The sequence below is a fragment of the Carya illinoinensis genome, chromosome 15, assembly GCF_018687715.1.
Source record: "Carya illinoinensis cultivar Pawnee chromosome 15, C.illinoinensisPawnee_v1, whole genome shotgun sequence".
NCBI lineage: Eukaryota > Viridiplantae > Streptophyta > Magnoliopsida > Fagales > Juglandaceae > Carya > Carya illinoinensis.
In genome coordinates this window covers 28908890-28924838 of record NC_056766.1, presented here as the reverse complement: position 1 = coordinate 28924838, position 15949 = coordinate 28908890, and the positions used below count along the sequence as shown (strand labels likewise).

The 15949-nt window shown below is 39.2% G+C and overlaps 1 protein-coding gene across 1 annotated transcript; it reads right to left on the bottom strand.

Annotated features, from left to right (window-relative positions):
- Nucleotides 1-3340: 3340 nt before the first annotated feature.
- LOC122296540 (translation initiation factor IF-2) lies at nt 3341-15714 on the bottom strand. The gene is made up of 4 exons (XM_043106314.1): nt 14569-15714; nt 14220-14369; nt 5649-5834; nt 3341-3817 (listed from the first exon to the last, which is right to left on the bottom strand). The coding sequence occupies exons 1-4, from the start codon at nt 15562-15564 to the stop codon at nt 3737-3739; spliced, it is 1413 nt and encodes a 470-aa protein (XP_042962248.1). The 5' UTR covers nt 15565-15714; the 3' UTR covers nt 3341-3736.
- Between the last annotated feature and the right edge of the window lie 235 nt (nt 15715-15949).

Genomic DNA, 15949 nt, shown 5'->3' with positions numbered 1-15949 from the left:
CAAGTAAAACAAAGGGAAAAGGATTTAAAGCCTCACACGTATACGCAACCACAATGGAAAGGGAACTCCTGGTAGCCCTTATGGCAGAAAAGATGGCATGACCATCATTGGGTGTCGGGATTACGTCCCTGAGAGCCACATCGAGAACTACGACGGTAGAACCAAAGTTGGACACATGGAGCAATACGACTGCACATGCTTTCGCTCAATCGATTGAGTAGAAGCAGCAAGCAATATTATTTGATGAGATTAAAGAAATTCCCAACAGCCTAGTTCGATAAAAATTGGTAGAGTAACTGTTGGGGAGATTTTTCTGAAAGCCCTCGGCCCATAAGGACTTGCCTAGACTAACATTAGGAAAACTCGAGAAACCTGGCCCAGGCCTGCTAGGTGTCCCAGCAACCCGAATAAGACCCATAGCCCACGGAACTTGGGTGCGCCAATCCAAGTGAGGATAGGACGTTACACAAAAAGCGTGGGAAGCCAAACCAGAGGAAATGGAAGGAAGCATGCCAAAGAGAAGGGACGAGACTCCAAAGAAGTACTGGGAGATCACTCCTCATTAAATGGGTGCACCATACAATTACGCCGCATTAATGACTAAGCCCAGAGGCCATGCTGCATTAAAGGCAGTATGGCGGAATGAGCCTCGGGGGAACTTCCCTTCCCCCCAGGACGCAGGGTATGGCCTCCTAGTCCTTGGGGCTGGGTATATAAAGTCCCTTGACCTTTAGGTAAATGGATATGCCTTTTCTCTTATCAAGTTCTCTCTACTGAGCATTTTTACTTGCTAAATCTCCTACTTCTCAAAACACCTAAGAACTATCACAAACTTAGGCATTGTAGGCTTCCTCCCAGAGCCACCCTTTCCTACTCTCTCTCTCTCTCTCTCTCTCTTATTGCAGGTCCAAGAAATTGAAGATCCGGACCGCTGAGAACTCAGCCCTTAGGCATACGAAACATGCCCTCAACAATATGTTTTCATAAATAATACCAGACAAGAGATTTTATAATTTAATAAATCAAACTAAGCAAACAAATAAAATAAATATTTAGTTTATAAAAAAAATTATTAATCAAAACATGTTTTGAGAAAATATAATGAAATCTAAATTGAAAAGTTATCTAACATAAAAGTAACTAAAAAGCTTGTAATTAAATCCAACTGCACCTTCTAAGCCTAGCTTGTTTGCTCGTACTAATCATCATCCTCACCTAGGTGGTTAAAAATATGAAATAAAACTAATATAAGTTGAAAAATCAATAAGAAACTCATCACAACGTGAACATAATAAACTTATAGATTTTCATAAAAAGTTTCATGCTGAGAGCTTAAAAATCATGGTTGATCATGTTAATACCTATGCTATGCATGACTTGTCTTGAATTATCTGAATTAACTGACTGATCTTATTTATTTGATTAATCTGATTGGCCAACACATTTAACCCTGTGTGCAAGGTTGTGCACCAACCCCATATCCCGCAGTAGCAATGGGAGCCATTGAGTAATATTGTGACATACTACGGTGGACCACGCTTGAGTCCATAGCTTGCACAGCCATCCTAAAACTATATTGGTATCATGCATCTGAATGACAATATGATTAAACTGTTTTAATCTTATTTGCACTTAATCTCATCTTATCTTATCTTTCACTTGATTTTATCTAACTTGCACATTCCTTTTTTAACTTCCAAGCACATGCTCTGGCTTCAATCTTCAGGAAGCTAGGGCACAAAAGGGGGAGAGAGTATGTGTGTGTGTTTGTAGTTTGTGAAGTGATGTTTGGTGAAGAAAATAAAAAGGGAAGGAAATCTCTCAAGGGTTCTCTACAGCTAGTAGCAAGATTAGTCCGTTGGTTGGCGGGTCTTCAACTATCCAACTGTACGTCGGATTGGAATGGTTTAGAATTCTAAAATGATTATATCTACCATAGTTTAGAAACTTGACCAGTGAAGGAAGGATCCTTGTAACGGATTTGTCCTCCCAAACTGTTGCGGGTGAATGTTGTACATGTGATGATAAAGTCCCTGCTTCTAATCGGACAAATAGTGAATTTGTCAATGGTGTCTTTTTCACTACGATGTCGTTTAGATAGGAATAATGGGTTGGCATTGTTAGGACTTCTAGTTGAAACATCATTTTTTGAGCACTCCTATGTTGTCTTTGGGCACTCCAATTCTGTAGGCGCCCGACTAATCTCGTACCCATGTTTGTCTATTTCTTGATCTGAATTGCATTCATGCTACACATTGCCCACCCGTTGTATTCCATTTTCCCATACCGTATTGTAGTCGTCTATCTTTACTCTCCCACATAATTGCTCACATGAAATGCCGTATTGCTGATTTACCTTTGCTCGCCTCGCCCTTACGCGCCCAGATGACGTATTAATTATTCTAGCCTACCTAAGCCTTTCCTCACACCATCTTTACTTTATTTGAACCTTTGCCCGCCTTGGGCTGAGCTTGCCTAAGTCTTGTTTGCCTGACGTTTTTGGTTGTCTTCACCATCTGACGAGGCTTTTCCTTGCTCCCAAGATTGCGAATATTTTACTTGCTCCCGTATCACTCGTCCATGTTAAGTTCTTTGGATCTCTTTTTATAAAGGAAGATACATCATTAGCTTTGCATATCTTTTCAGTTACTTATAGGTTTTTTCAACGTATACAGCTATTATATACCTTTTTAACTGTTGTTTTCATATATTCTATTAGCCGTTGATTGAAGGTCTTATTAGTATCTCGGTAGGCGGAGGGGGAGTTCCTAAACTACTAAGTGGGTGTTTGATGCCCAGGGTCTTACAGCAGGAAATGGCAAAAATTCCTCGAAATTGGTTAATATTGTGCACATGCTCACATTTTGGGCATAACTTCGGCACGCATATTGTAGTCATCGTGCTATGCCTGATGGTCAGCATTTTGATCCCAAACTTAATCTTTTCCTCTTTAAATTAGCATTCTTTTTCTTTTCTTTTTTTTTTTTTTTGCGGGGGGGGGGGGGGGGGGGGGGGGGGGGGTGTGCATATGGAACCCAGCACCCTTCCCCATCTCTCATGGGTGAGTGACCCTGCCCAATTACCGGGTGGACGGATGGCCTTGCAACTCGTTCGAAATCTGCCAAATAATCCAAATCCACAAATCTGTTCACCAAATTCACAGATCCGTCCACTAAATCCACAGATCAAATCTCAAATACACAGATCCAACAAAAAAATAACATCTTAAACCCAAAAAATGTATTGTAGACCAGTGTGTGTACAGGGAGAAGGATTCAGCATTCTCTCAAAAAATAAAAACATAAAAACAAAATAAATCAAAACAAAAAACAAAAGGAAAGAAAGCAAAGAACATGCAATTGGCTTTCCACATTTCTGGCCTTGGTTTGATACAATTTAACAGGCACAACAATAAATGGAGTGCAACAAGTTCTAGCAATTTCTTGAGTATGAATTTGAAAACGCTAAGGACATCATTCAGATGCCATTATCCAAAATGCCAAGCAAAATTATTTCATGAATGGCGTAATCCTTGCCAAAGGAACTGTTAAACAGTAAAAGAACTAATGCGCAAAGTCCTCCAAAACAAAAAATTTATAGCTATAGCATAATCAAAATAATTTCTCTAGTCTACATAACAGGTATCATCAACCACGCCTACCATTCCTGAGAATGCCGTACCTTAGGCACCAATCAACTAGAAGTTCAATATCAAGGCAAGATGAGTTTTCATAGATTATTTGTAATGATGAGAAACCTCCCCCACAAGCTTATCCATGAACTGGCATTTCTTGTCAAATCCCCAGCCGGGATTGCTCTGCGTTGCAAAATTTTTTTGAGGTGTCAAACATCCAAGCAACACATTCCAAATAAATCTAGTTCAAATAGACATCTCTATGTAGTAAGCTCAGGATTGCCTTTTCCCTATTAGCTTGTTTGAAATTGGAAAGCAAAAGGAAAAAATTATGACCATAAAAGCCTACACTTGCAGTTATACAAAAATTTCATGTGCAAGTACGTCAAAATCACAGTTTCTGCAAATTATTATTGAAAACCTATCATTTGCATGCATTTCATTTTCCAACAACACAATGGCCATCCAACAAAAGTCTAAAATAGATTAACTACAATGTTCTTAGATTAACAATATATGCAATAAAAGATGAAATGCTTTGCCAAGCTACATGCAGTAATTTGAAGTCGGTTAAATTCTTGCCTTGTTCCGGCATTGTCAGTGACCATACCAGATCAAGGCAGGCATTCTGTACCATTAACAAAATTTATTTATCCAATAAAAAAATAGATAAAAAAGTTGCTGATTGACATTATCAGAACAATTCAGCAACTAAACGGATGTCAAAAAGTATGGTCCTGATCATGTTTTTGATACTCAAGCAAACATAGAACATAGATTGGACACACAAGCCGCAATTAATAAAAGAAGCATCAATTTGGGCCTGACATGCTAATATTTTAAGAACTGACTTTCAGTTAATATCTTTTTCCCTTTTCCCTCTGTAGGCACAAGGGTAATAAGAAGATGAGAGAAGACCTATCAAAAAATTGTTGCTCCTAATTAATAAAATTTTACTTTTTCTGACTAATAATCATTGCCAATAACCTGAAAGACACATTATGAACAAATTTCAAGGAGAATCTAACACAGGTGAAGGCAGAATTAAGGATCAGGATCTGGCCTTAGACACCGATAACTTCCAACCACACATAATTGCATCACTAAAAATTCATGATATTTTCAACATTTATGATCTTATCATGTACGTTTACAATGGAATAACAATTTTAAATAGTGGTCCGTAACCACCAACCCAAATCATGATTTAGAACCATCCCCTGACGGCCTACTTAAGATGCAAGACATTTGGACCAGCAACAAGTATTAGCAGATACGATGTATTAGAGGAGTCATGCCAAACAAAAGAAAATGTTCTCTATATCTTGCAGCAGGATAAAATAAGTCTCTGCATATTTGCAATCATAACAGAATGATCTGTCACACCTTTTCCTTATATTATTATAAATGACATCGTAGTTAAAACACTGTTAGACGCTTGTCAAAGAGAAAGATTGTCCAAGTTCACCATTTACAATGTCTGAATCCGGAGACTTTCCAGTAGTTTGGGGAGTAAATACTTTGTGTGAGTATGGAAGTGAAGAGTTTGCTTTATGTCAAGTGAAAAGCAATCACTAGATCTTTCACTTAACAAATGAACAGATGAGATCAATTGTGGTGAATGAATAAGTAAAAATGGTCCAGGTGCAAAAAAATGGTGTTCATTGTCCCAAGACTCTATAAGGCAGACACGGGGCCAAAAATGTGCCTTTTCACAGGTCTCTAGACTGTTTTGCCCATGCAGGAATACACTACGCTAGTTAGTAAAAAGATGCCGAAGTGATGCCGACTATAGCCCCTTCAACAGACAGTGGGACAATTAAACATAACACATAAATGTGTTGCTTGTAGAAACTTGACTCAAATAGACAGATAAAACAGACCTTGGATATATATATATATATATATATAGAGAGAGAGAGAGAGAGAGAGAGGTGCAAGTACCCTACAAAGAGAAACTCATGCACATTGTGGAAATAACAAGAGCTTCAGGATGCCAAGGCCAAATGCTAACCTGAAGAGAAATAACTGCACGGTCAGCAAACCGCTTTACAGAATCGGGTGCACTGATAGGAACAGATTTTGCAACCCTTTCTAACTCTTCTTGTTGTTGCTTTGCAGTTACCCTATCCGGTCCACTATAGTAATCGACAATCTCTTTCAACAATGGAACTCTCTCCATTGTCTCTTTCATGATTTCCTAATAAAATGAGAAAGGTCAAAAAGATAAAGAAAGAAAAGAGCTGGATACATTTTTTAATATATATAAAAAGGAACTAATTGCACAGTTCACAGGTGTTGTACTATAATTCCCACCAAAGTATGAAAATTTCAAAGCGCATTAAATAATTCCCTTAAATCAAATAGCATATAAGCAATAATGTTAAATGTCTGATGATGACATTTTGTAATCTGAAGATAATGCCATACCAAGCATTATAACTTCCCTATCGATATTTGGATGAGTAAATAAACTATACTGGAAAAATAAACAGAAAAAAACAACATAACTTCACAGGCTGCATGCTAATGTATTCCCTGAACTTAAAATACAAGTGTAGAAAATCCAACAAAAGACAAACAATAATTGCCATCCTCACATCCAAACAAACCATGATCTCAATGACACAAGTCTATCAACGGGAAGTCAGCCCCTTCTTTTAATTTTGGAGCAAAATAATTTCATTATTAACAAAAAGGGAAGTACATTAGGATGGCTGAACTTCCCCGACGATTCCAACAAAACACTAGATACAGTGCAAGAAGTAAAAAAAAAAATCAGGAAATGGTATCAAATGATTGATTCGGTCCCATAGTTGGTCACCGTTATGGCAATTGTTGTAGCAATCCATTGGTTGGATTGCTTTAAATAATCTATTGCAGGTGCTTCTCGCAATAGGAGGGTGAGCACTGACTTTGACTAGATCGAGACAATAGTTGAAGATCGCCAATCCCACATCTGTGTAGTCCCGGATAGGGTGGGTGGACAAAAGCCACTTCCCACCAAAAGAAAAAACATGTTCTCGCAAAGTGATGGAGAAGCTAGACACTTTGATGATCTTGGTATATCGAGCCTTTTTTTATTTATTTACAAGTGATGGTAGATCAAGCTTCCAAACAAAGCGACAAAATAAAGGGAAATTCACCATTGACCACTTCTGCTTTGCCACTTTTGAGATTCATGGAATTTGTTTGACGAATTACCCCATGTGCTACGATAGACTAGAAATTTGGTCCCCATGCTACAAATTTTTTCCATCAATATTAACGGAATACACATGGAAGCATGCAAGACTTCGACATGGAAACCTCTTTTTTTAAACAAAGGGTAAATTTTTTAAAAAACAGTTTTAATTTAAATATAATAATTTTTTTTTAAAAAAAAGGCAGGTGGGGAGGGGATCTCCCCTGCCCTGCCAAGCCATGTGGTTTGGCCACCCTCCACCCACTGGATGGTCAAGATCTGGGCCACCACTGGGTGGCTGAATCTAGCCCCCCATGGTGGCATCGAGGCTTGGGCCAGCATGAGGAGGTCAGATTCGTGCCCCTATGGTGGCTGGCGGGGATGGCTTCCCTATCTATTAAAATTAAAAATTATAAAAATATGGGTATATTTAAAAAAAATTAGAACTTTCCATGAAGTCAGTGGAATTTGAGACGGAAGGGACCATATTTCAAGTTTGTCATAGCATAAGGTGTTGTCTTCAAAATTTTGCACATGGGGCAAATCTGAAACAGGGCAAAGCACCAGGGATACTAACCAAATTTCCCTAAAACAAAAATCAAATGCCCAAGTGAGACTTTGTGTTTGGAAGAACAGGTGGCTGCAAGCGGTTATTCTAGAGAGTTTCAGGCGACGGTACGTGTGGGTGGGTAGGGGGTCGTTGGTTGGCAAGGCAACGAAGAGACAAAACAGTTGGGCAAGCATGCGACAGGTGCTCGAGCCGAAAAGGGGTGGTGGCTTGTGGATTTTGACAGGAGGAAATGATGGAGCGGATCCACAAACACCGCCTTTGAGATCCACATTTGTGGATCACACGTTCATCATTTGAGGATGCAACAAGGGTCATTGAGATTCATACGGCAAGAGGAATGGATAAAGTAGGCGTGTGGTGGCTGGTGGGGGTCAGAAGGCAACAGATGGAGACTACAAGCATCTTCCTACAAAAGTTTAAAAAAAAAAAGAAAAACGCCCAAATATTTGGGGTGTAATAGATTCGGTCCGATTTTGGACGTACTGGTGAACCAAATCGGTCTAAGGGCTTGTTTGGATACTTAGAATATCTGTGAATAGTAATGAAAAGGTTTGAGTAAAGATATTTTATTGGTATTTGGAAAATGATAGAGAAAAGGTTGAATAAAAATATTATAAAGTTAAAAATTGTTTGAATATAATTTTTTAATATTAGTTTTGTTTTGAAATTTGAAAAATTGTATTGTTTTTTTTTTTTTTTGTTTTGTTTGGGAGTTTGGAAAATTTTAATGATTAGGTAATGATTAAATGAAGAAGTTGAATATTTGAAATTGAAAAATATTTTGTGTATAAGTGATGTTTGAGAAGGAAATATCTGAGAATACTAGTGTTCCCAAATGCACTCATACCATACGGTTCCCTAAGAAGGGAGTGGCTACCTACTAGAGCTTCAACCAACCACGACCAGTCAATTCCACTTTGGGGCCACCCCTTACTCTACCATTATTATAGGGGTATGGGGTTCGAGACAAAGAAAGATCAAGGCAAAAACCATATCAGTTTTTCCTTTATACTTGGATTTGTTTTTATGCTATTAGCTATTCTGTTGATTCTTGTCCAAACAAGAACCACCGATTTACAAATTTTATTAACTACAGAATTTAGTGAGCGGCACCAAATCTTTCTATGGATTTCTTCTTTCAGCTATTTCGCCGTTTAAGTGCCTATGGTACGAGTTCACATTTGGTTACCCGAAACTCATGTAGAGACACCTATGGTAGGATCCATCATCTTGGCAGGAATTCCTTCAAAATTGGGAACCCATGGGTTTTTAAGATTTTCAATACCCATCTTTCCCGAAGTGACACTTTGTTCCACTCCTTTCATTTATACCCTAAGCACGATTGCTATAATATATACTTCCTTGACCACTTCAAGACAGATCGATCTTAAGAAGATCATTGCTTACTCCTCAGTTACCAATATGAATCTAGTGACTATAGGTACATTTAGTCAGGCAGTGGCTGTTAGGTCACCTATTTTGAGTTATGGACACAAAAGGCCAAAACATGTGTGTCGGGCGTGCAACCCATCAACCTACTAGCAATGGGGGAGAAAACATAGCATGTTGCAACAAAAGCTTGATTTGTGGAGTCAGCAAAACACTGTCATCTGTTCAAAAAACAAGAGCCCCTTAGCGCCTCGGGACGGGAGTGGGGGACGACTAACGCTTCTTTCGCTGTATACCCCCTCCATCTTTCAGAGTTGGAAGAAAGGGTACATAATATATATTAATTATATATATATTTTTTTTTAAGTAGGCCCCTGAATGCTAAAAAGGTGGGGGAACAAGAGTTCTCACGATAGGAAAGAGAAATGACTATAAGAAACCAATGATTCTCTCTTCTTAAACAACCTATATCCTCCGCACTTAACCAACATTTGATAGATAATCAAACCCTAGGCAATCTTAGTTATTGGTGGGGGTTCAGTCCGTTAGCTGGTATTTGTTTAGTCATTCAGATAGTGACTGGTGTTTTTTTAGCTATGCATCACACACCTCATATGGATCTAGCTTAAGTTGGTTTTGAGATTCTGTGAACCGAAACCAACCAGTTAACCTAGGGTACCAGAATTTTCAGTGCTTCAGTCTGGTTCGGTTTTACGAGGTGATTCAGGTTTAGGCTATTTTGTTGGGCTGGTTGGGTTTTCTAACCCAAATGAATAATTCTTTTAGCCCAAATATGAGTTTTAGAGCCCAAAACATTATTTTAAACTCAAAATATATTGCACATCATCTAATTAACAAGTACTATATAATATACTAATATCTGTTATTTACTACATATGATAGGTTTGATAAATATTATCCCTTATGTACTAAGTCACTACAATACACACACACACACACACACATATATGTTACTTGTCAAGTAAATTATTAGAAAATGTAAGTGTGTAAGTTAGTATGTAACTTAATATGTAAGTCACTTCAAAATGTATAAAAATTTACTTATAAATATATATATATATATTTATACCATATACCATATATATGTAAGTATGTGACTTAATATGTAAGGATAAATAATAACTTAAAATTAACATTTATGTTTAAGAGTAATTTTATATAAAGGAAACATACATAATAAAATTAAAATTTCATGTTATACTAATATTATAATATGTATAATATATATTGCATATAATATATATAATATAAAACTTTAAAAAATATATATTTCGGTACATTCGGTTCAATTTGGTTCCGAAATCAAGAGAATTGGGACCGAACTGGTTTTTAAAAATTTTCGGGCCAAGGAACCGAAACCAACCAGTTTGGTTCAGTCAATTTACCGGTTTTTTCTTACATCCCTACTAAATATGCAACCAAACAAAAAGTCCAGAGGAAGGACAAAGGTTTGCAGGAAATTGAGGTCGGTGAGGAGGAGAGGGAGGAAGCTCCTCCCTCTGCCCCCAATGAAGTTCTTGGCTGGAAGGCATGCGCTTCGGTTTTGCTCCGTTAGAGAGAAAGAGGGAGAGAGCCTTCTTTCATTCATGCCTCAGCCAGTTTGGGAGGTCCACATGAGATGCACTCGCACCACATTCCACAACTCTAAAATGAATCCGCCTTCCTGCTTCGATTATATAATAAATCAGCAAATAATCCTTTTCTTACTTATCATAAATAAATAAATAAATCAGCAAAGAATCTGCCCTTCTGAACTTGAATGCTAAAGTCGTGACCTTCAATATCTAAGGTCACTGACAAATCTACTGGACACAAATTAACCATAGCTATTAGGTGTTCCCATTCACCTCTCAACTAAAATTTTAGGTAGTTTAAAAAGCCGCATAGATATTGATAGATGTTCATCCAGGGTAGTGCTCTAGTACAAATTCAAGTACCTCAACTTCATTCATTACAAATTAGAACTCTATAACATATCTGTAAACTTCCTTTCCTTTCGGTGTTTTGAGGAGGGAAAGATGGGTGGAAAAAGAGAGTAAAGAAAGAAAGCCATTTTCAAAATTTAGTCCAACCTTTTCTCATGGTCAAATTCATATTATAATATCATACATCTTAACCCAACCAACTACAACCAATATCTACAGGCCCAAAGACTATCAACTTGGCAAAATATTGTAAATTGCAAGTCTAACATGCGTAAAAAAAATATATAGGCTACAAGTTTAAAGACCAATGTAGGATATGGAGCTAAATATTAAGGTTCTTCAAAAACCAACAGCCTACACTTCTTAAATCCTCTCATCTCGCTTCTTGGAGGTCAATTAAATCTAGTGTATCATGAAAAGATCACCCATCCCCTCCAAATGTTTTTCTACAGGCCAAGTTCATAAGCACCTTCAACCTTCATCAAACACCCCCCAAGCACAACCGTATTTGGAGTCAATTATCATCTTCCACAAGGCCTCCCTCTAATGGTCATAACACTATAAACAGCTCCCAAGTAGGGCCCAATTGAACATTCTCAGGCTTCAAATTGCAATAACAACCACATGAAATCAGAGAGAACATACATTCCCCTAACTGACCAGGTGAAGTTTGAACTTTCACCCAGTCTACTCCAAATGATATCACACTGAAGCTTCTCAATACAACTCACAACACCACCCGGAAGAGGGACCAAAGATGAAAAGTATGTGGGCAAGTTTGCGAGAGTACTCTTGATTAAGCTGGTTTGACCAACTTTTGATAACTATAATCCTGCCACAATTTTGTCAATTATATCATCCCAAATTGACTTGGCCCTTCAAAGGGGCACCCAAGTGAAGGCCAAGGTACTTCATAGGCAAAGAACCTACCTCGCATCCCAAAGTTCTAGCCAAACACTGCTTGTGGCTAACATTTCCCACCGAGACTATTTCTGACTAAGAGAAGTTGACTTTTAGATAACAAACGAATTCAAAACATAGGAGTGCCCTTAAGGACTGGATTTGATTTAACTCGCAAAATATCAATATATCATTTGCAAACAATAAGTGAGATACAGGGAATGTCCTACTTAGTGTCTCCCCCCCTCTTCCCCTCCCCAAAAAAAAAAAAAACCACCTCCAATTAACCAACAAACATTCTATTGAAGTCTTCCATTACGATGAAAAATAATAAAGGAGACAAAAGGATCACATTGTCTCGGGCTTCTGGAATTGTCAAATAGCCAACTAGAGGGCCACTCACCAAAATTGGCAATCAAACCGTGGATAGGCAATGCATAAGCCAAGAACTCCACCTTGCCCCAAATCCACATCTACCTAATAAGTAATGTAGGAGTCCCCAATTGACATGGTCACCTTTCCAAATCCAATTTGCATAAATTACTCATTTCACTATATCTTAATCAACTATCCAAGCATTCATTTGCAATGAGTACCAAATCTAGGATTCCTGGCCTCAGACAAAAGCATTTGACGCTTCGACACAATCATCCCCAATACCTCACTTAGTCGGCTAGCAAGAACTACACCCCATTTACAAGATTGATAAAGCAATACTCCTTAGTACCCAAAGCCCCAGATTTCTTGGGGATGAGCACAATGTGTGATACCCCGTTATGAGAGGCATCTTTCCCTATTCAGATTTGGTCCGTAAACAGCAGCAAAATTCCACATGAAGCCATCTTACACAGATTGAAAAGAAGAAGCCACATTGAAATCCCCAATGCACTCATCAATGTTTTCCACCACTCTTCTATCTCACATGCCTGCAATTCCACGCGAAGCCACCTTAGAGGCTAGATATGTCCCATCTACAAGTTCACATCCCCACACACTACAAATGGTCCTTCTCGAAATAAACTTCATTTTAGTTTCCTGCAAGCAAACAATTTTAGCCTTCCAAAAGCGAATCAGATATTTTATCCGAAGGCGATTGTTAGCATCATTCAACCCTAAGACAAGCCAACTTATGATCTTAGGCTTCATAATTTACTGCTGCCACCCTCCCTTTGGTCTTGCTACAGCTTGAACTCCCCTAGGATTTAAGTATAATTTTTCAAAGAATGAATGTAGTAGAATTCAGCAAGCTTTAAGAAATGCGGGCTGAAAATGCTACTTTGATAGCATCGCTTGAGTCCTATATGAGAGCAGAGATAATATCCATCTTCTAGGCAATCACATAACAATTAGCACAAAAAATAAGGTCACTCAGTCATCTATAAAACAATACAAACACTGTCAGAGGCCAAGTACCAAAAGATATTGCCATAAAATTAGGGGCATCATCCAAAGAAGATAGATTTTTAAGTGTCCTAGGTTACATGAATGATTGATTCTCTTGGGTACCAAATACAACAAACAAAAAGCCTCAAACTTGACACAGAATGTCACAATATCGGCTGTAACAAATAGCCTGAAACTTTATATTCATGTTTTTTTGAAGTATTGAAACTTTATATTAATTACTCAAAGGAAAAACCTCCAAATCATTGAAAAACAGCCCGATACCTTCCCCCCCACCACTCTATCAGTTTCAACTAGTCTACCCATGTCTACCAACCATTCATGAAACACTCTCATCAAATAATATTTTTAAGTAGAAACAAATACAAACAAAAGGAAAATTTTCTTGGACGAGCTGAGTTTAAACCCATTATCAAATTAGGACCCAAGTTCTTACTTTTGCAAAGTTTGGACTTCATTATCATCCCTTGTTTCCTATATGATAGCTGAGGACAATAAAGATCTTGTAGGTAATCACCTACCTACCAATGAGTTCAAAGAATAAGGTAACTGAGTCACCTATAAAAGGATAGAGACAACCGTCAAGGGCCATGTACAAAAAGAAATCGCCATATGATCAGGGACATCATTTAAAGAGGATAAATTTTAAAACATCCAAGGTTACATAATCCTCTTGGGGACCAGATTCAACAAATAAAAAGCCTGAAAAATCAAGCACTAAATGGAAAACCCCCAAATCATAGAAAAACAGCCTGATACCCCCCCCCCCCCCCCCCCCCCCCCCTTTTTTCTCTTTTAGATAGGTGACAAGTCTGCCCTTCTCTAATAACCCGACTTCATTATGCACTCTATCATATAGGGAACAACACCGACAAGGGATTAGTGCCAGTCCCTTGTGTCCAACAAAAGAACAGGTGGATGGCTCGTGAACATTTTTAAAAAGAATTTATATAGAGTCCAGTAGTTATCGACCAAACAGAAGAATACATGGAAGCCAGCTAGATGGCTTGTGGACATTTAAGAAAAATTATGTTCGTGATGGGCACAAAGCAACAACATTACCAAATGAATAAGTTCAATGATCACACCATATTTTAATTCCTTAAGCATCAAAATTCAATTGAACAAGATTGCAAAGGAGCTAGAAAATTAGCAGCAATGTTGAATAACATATGACCCATAAAATCTTACCTCCCAATCTTCTTGACTCTGAATGCCCTCATATGCCATCAAGAACGGCTTCATCTTCTCAAGTGCATCACGGAGTGGAATTGGTGGTTTCTCATCAATATCTGGGTTTTGATCAAACTCGCCCATCAAATACTCTGGCTCGCACTCAATCTGTAATCCATAAGCAATAATCACTTGCTCATCCAATTTATCCAAAACAAAAGACCCCATTCGCTAAAACTAGAACTTGTAGGCAAAAAGAATTCTCATAGAGACATATGCTGATCATATGAAAAGGTGCAGTACTTAACTCATTTAACTAGAATTTTTATCAGAGATTGTTCAAAACACAAATGACATGATCACTAACCGCATAATTAACATCCATGGCGTCCACAAGCGCGTCCTCCAAAGGCGAAGGCAGCACTGCTCCAGTCATCTCCTCAAACCCTTCAACCAACTGATTCATGGTCTCAACGCCAAGCCTCTTGGCCAGCTTTTCCCCATCGGCATTGTCACCTAGATAGAGCCCCGCTCCATACGCATCCTCCTTCGAGTCCCCAACCCTGCCTCTCCCCCTCCCTCTGTAAAGTCCTCTTCCTCTGCCCCGCCCAGGCGCACCTCTCCCTCTGTATCCTCCTCTGCCTCCTCTGCCTCCGCCTCTAACACCACCAATGCTCTCTTCCATGTCTCCGTCGCCGTCTCCACCACCACGTGATAGAATCTTCACCGCGTTTTGCACAGCTTCTTCTCGGGTCATCCTCGGCACTCTTCCGCGTTCATCTTGGGCTTGGGCAGGGCTTTTCCGGGCTCGGGTATGCCGGTTCTCTTCAACAAATTGAGCCTCTGGGCTCGGTTGCTTCAGGGGTTTCCCGCGGCCGCTGCCAGTCGATACAGGGAGTATGCTCGGAGGGAGATTCCGGTCAGTGAAACTCTTAGCCGCGTCCAACAAGTTTGCGGGCCCGTCTTCTTTCTTGAAGAAAATAGGTTGCTTGGGCGCTGAATCTGGCGGTGGTGGAACTGACTGGCCGCGGCCAGCCGGTGGGGATTTGATGGAGGAAATGAATGAAGAGAAGTTGGGGAGCGTCGGGGAGGAAGGGACGGGTCTGCCACGGCCGTGTCCGTGCCCGAGTCCAATTCCGGGAGGGGGCGAGTCGATCTTGGACTCAGGCTCGTCAGGTTCGGCCTTACCAGGGGAGGCGAAGTCAAACTTAGGGGAACCAGAGCCGCGTCCCCGGCCACGACCACCCCCGCCACCGGTGGGAGAGGAGGAGGAAGTGGAGAAGGGGATTAGAGACTGTCTGGTGGCATTGGAAAAGCCAATGGGGTTGGGCCGAGAGAGCGTTCTTCCGATGCTTCCTCTCATTTGGAAGGAGCAGTGGCATAAAACAGTGAGTTCTTGTTTTTACAATGCACCCCAATTTCTCAGGGACCAATTGTCGAACAAGTGGCGAACGGTTCCTTAAAACACACACTCCACTTACCTTGGAACTTATAATAACACGGGAAAATCAAACAGAGCTTTTATGTTAAAGACTTGTTTACGGTTGTTGTATGGGCTGATATAGAAAAGGTCCAGCCCAGTACTCAATCTGAGCAAAAACAAGGCCGAGCCCGTTTATGAGATGAGATTTACGTCCTCCTTAAGATTTTTCTTTTAAGTATTTTTTAAATATTTATATATTATTGTTTATATGTTTTCAAATTTTTATTTATACTTTTTACTTTTTACTTTTATGGTGTAGAGTTTT

What these genes read in the sequence shown, in the direction of transcription:
- LOC122296540 (XM_043106314.1), bottom strand. Translation starts at nt 15,564, where the DNA reads ATGAGAGGAAGCATCGGAAGAACGCTCTCTCGGCCCAACCCCATTGGC. An exon ending in CCATGGATGTTAATTATGCG is followed by an intron (nt 14,370 to 14,568) that starts GTTAGTGATCAT and finishes TATGGATTACAG; the next exon opens with ATTGAGTGCGAGCCAGAGTA. An exon ending in GTGCAGTTATTTCTCTTCAG is followed by an intron (nt 3,818 to 5,648) that starts GTTAGCATTTGG and finishes TTTGCAACGCAG; the next exon opens with AGCAATCCCGGCTGGGGATT.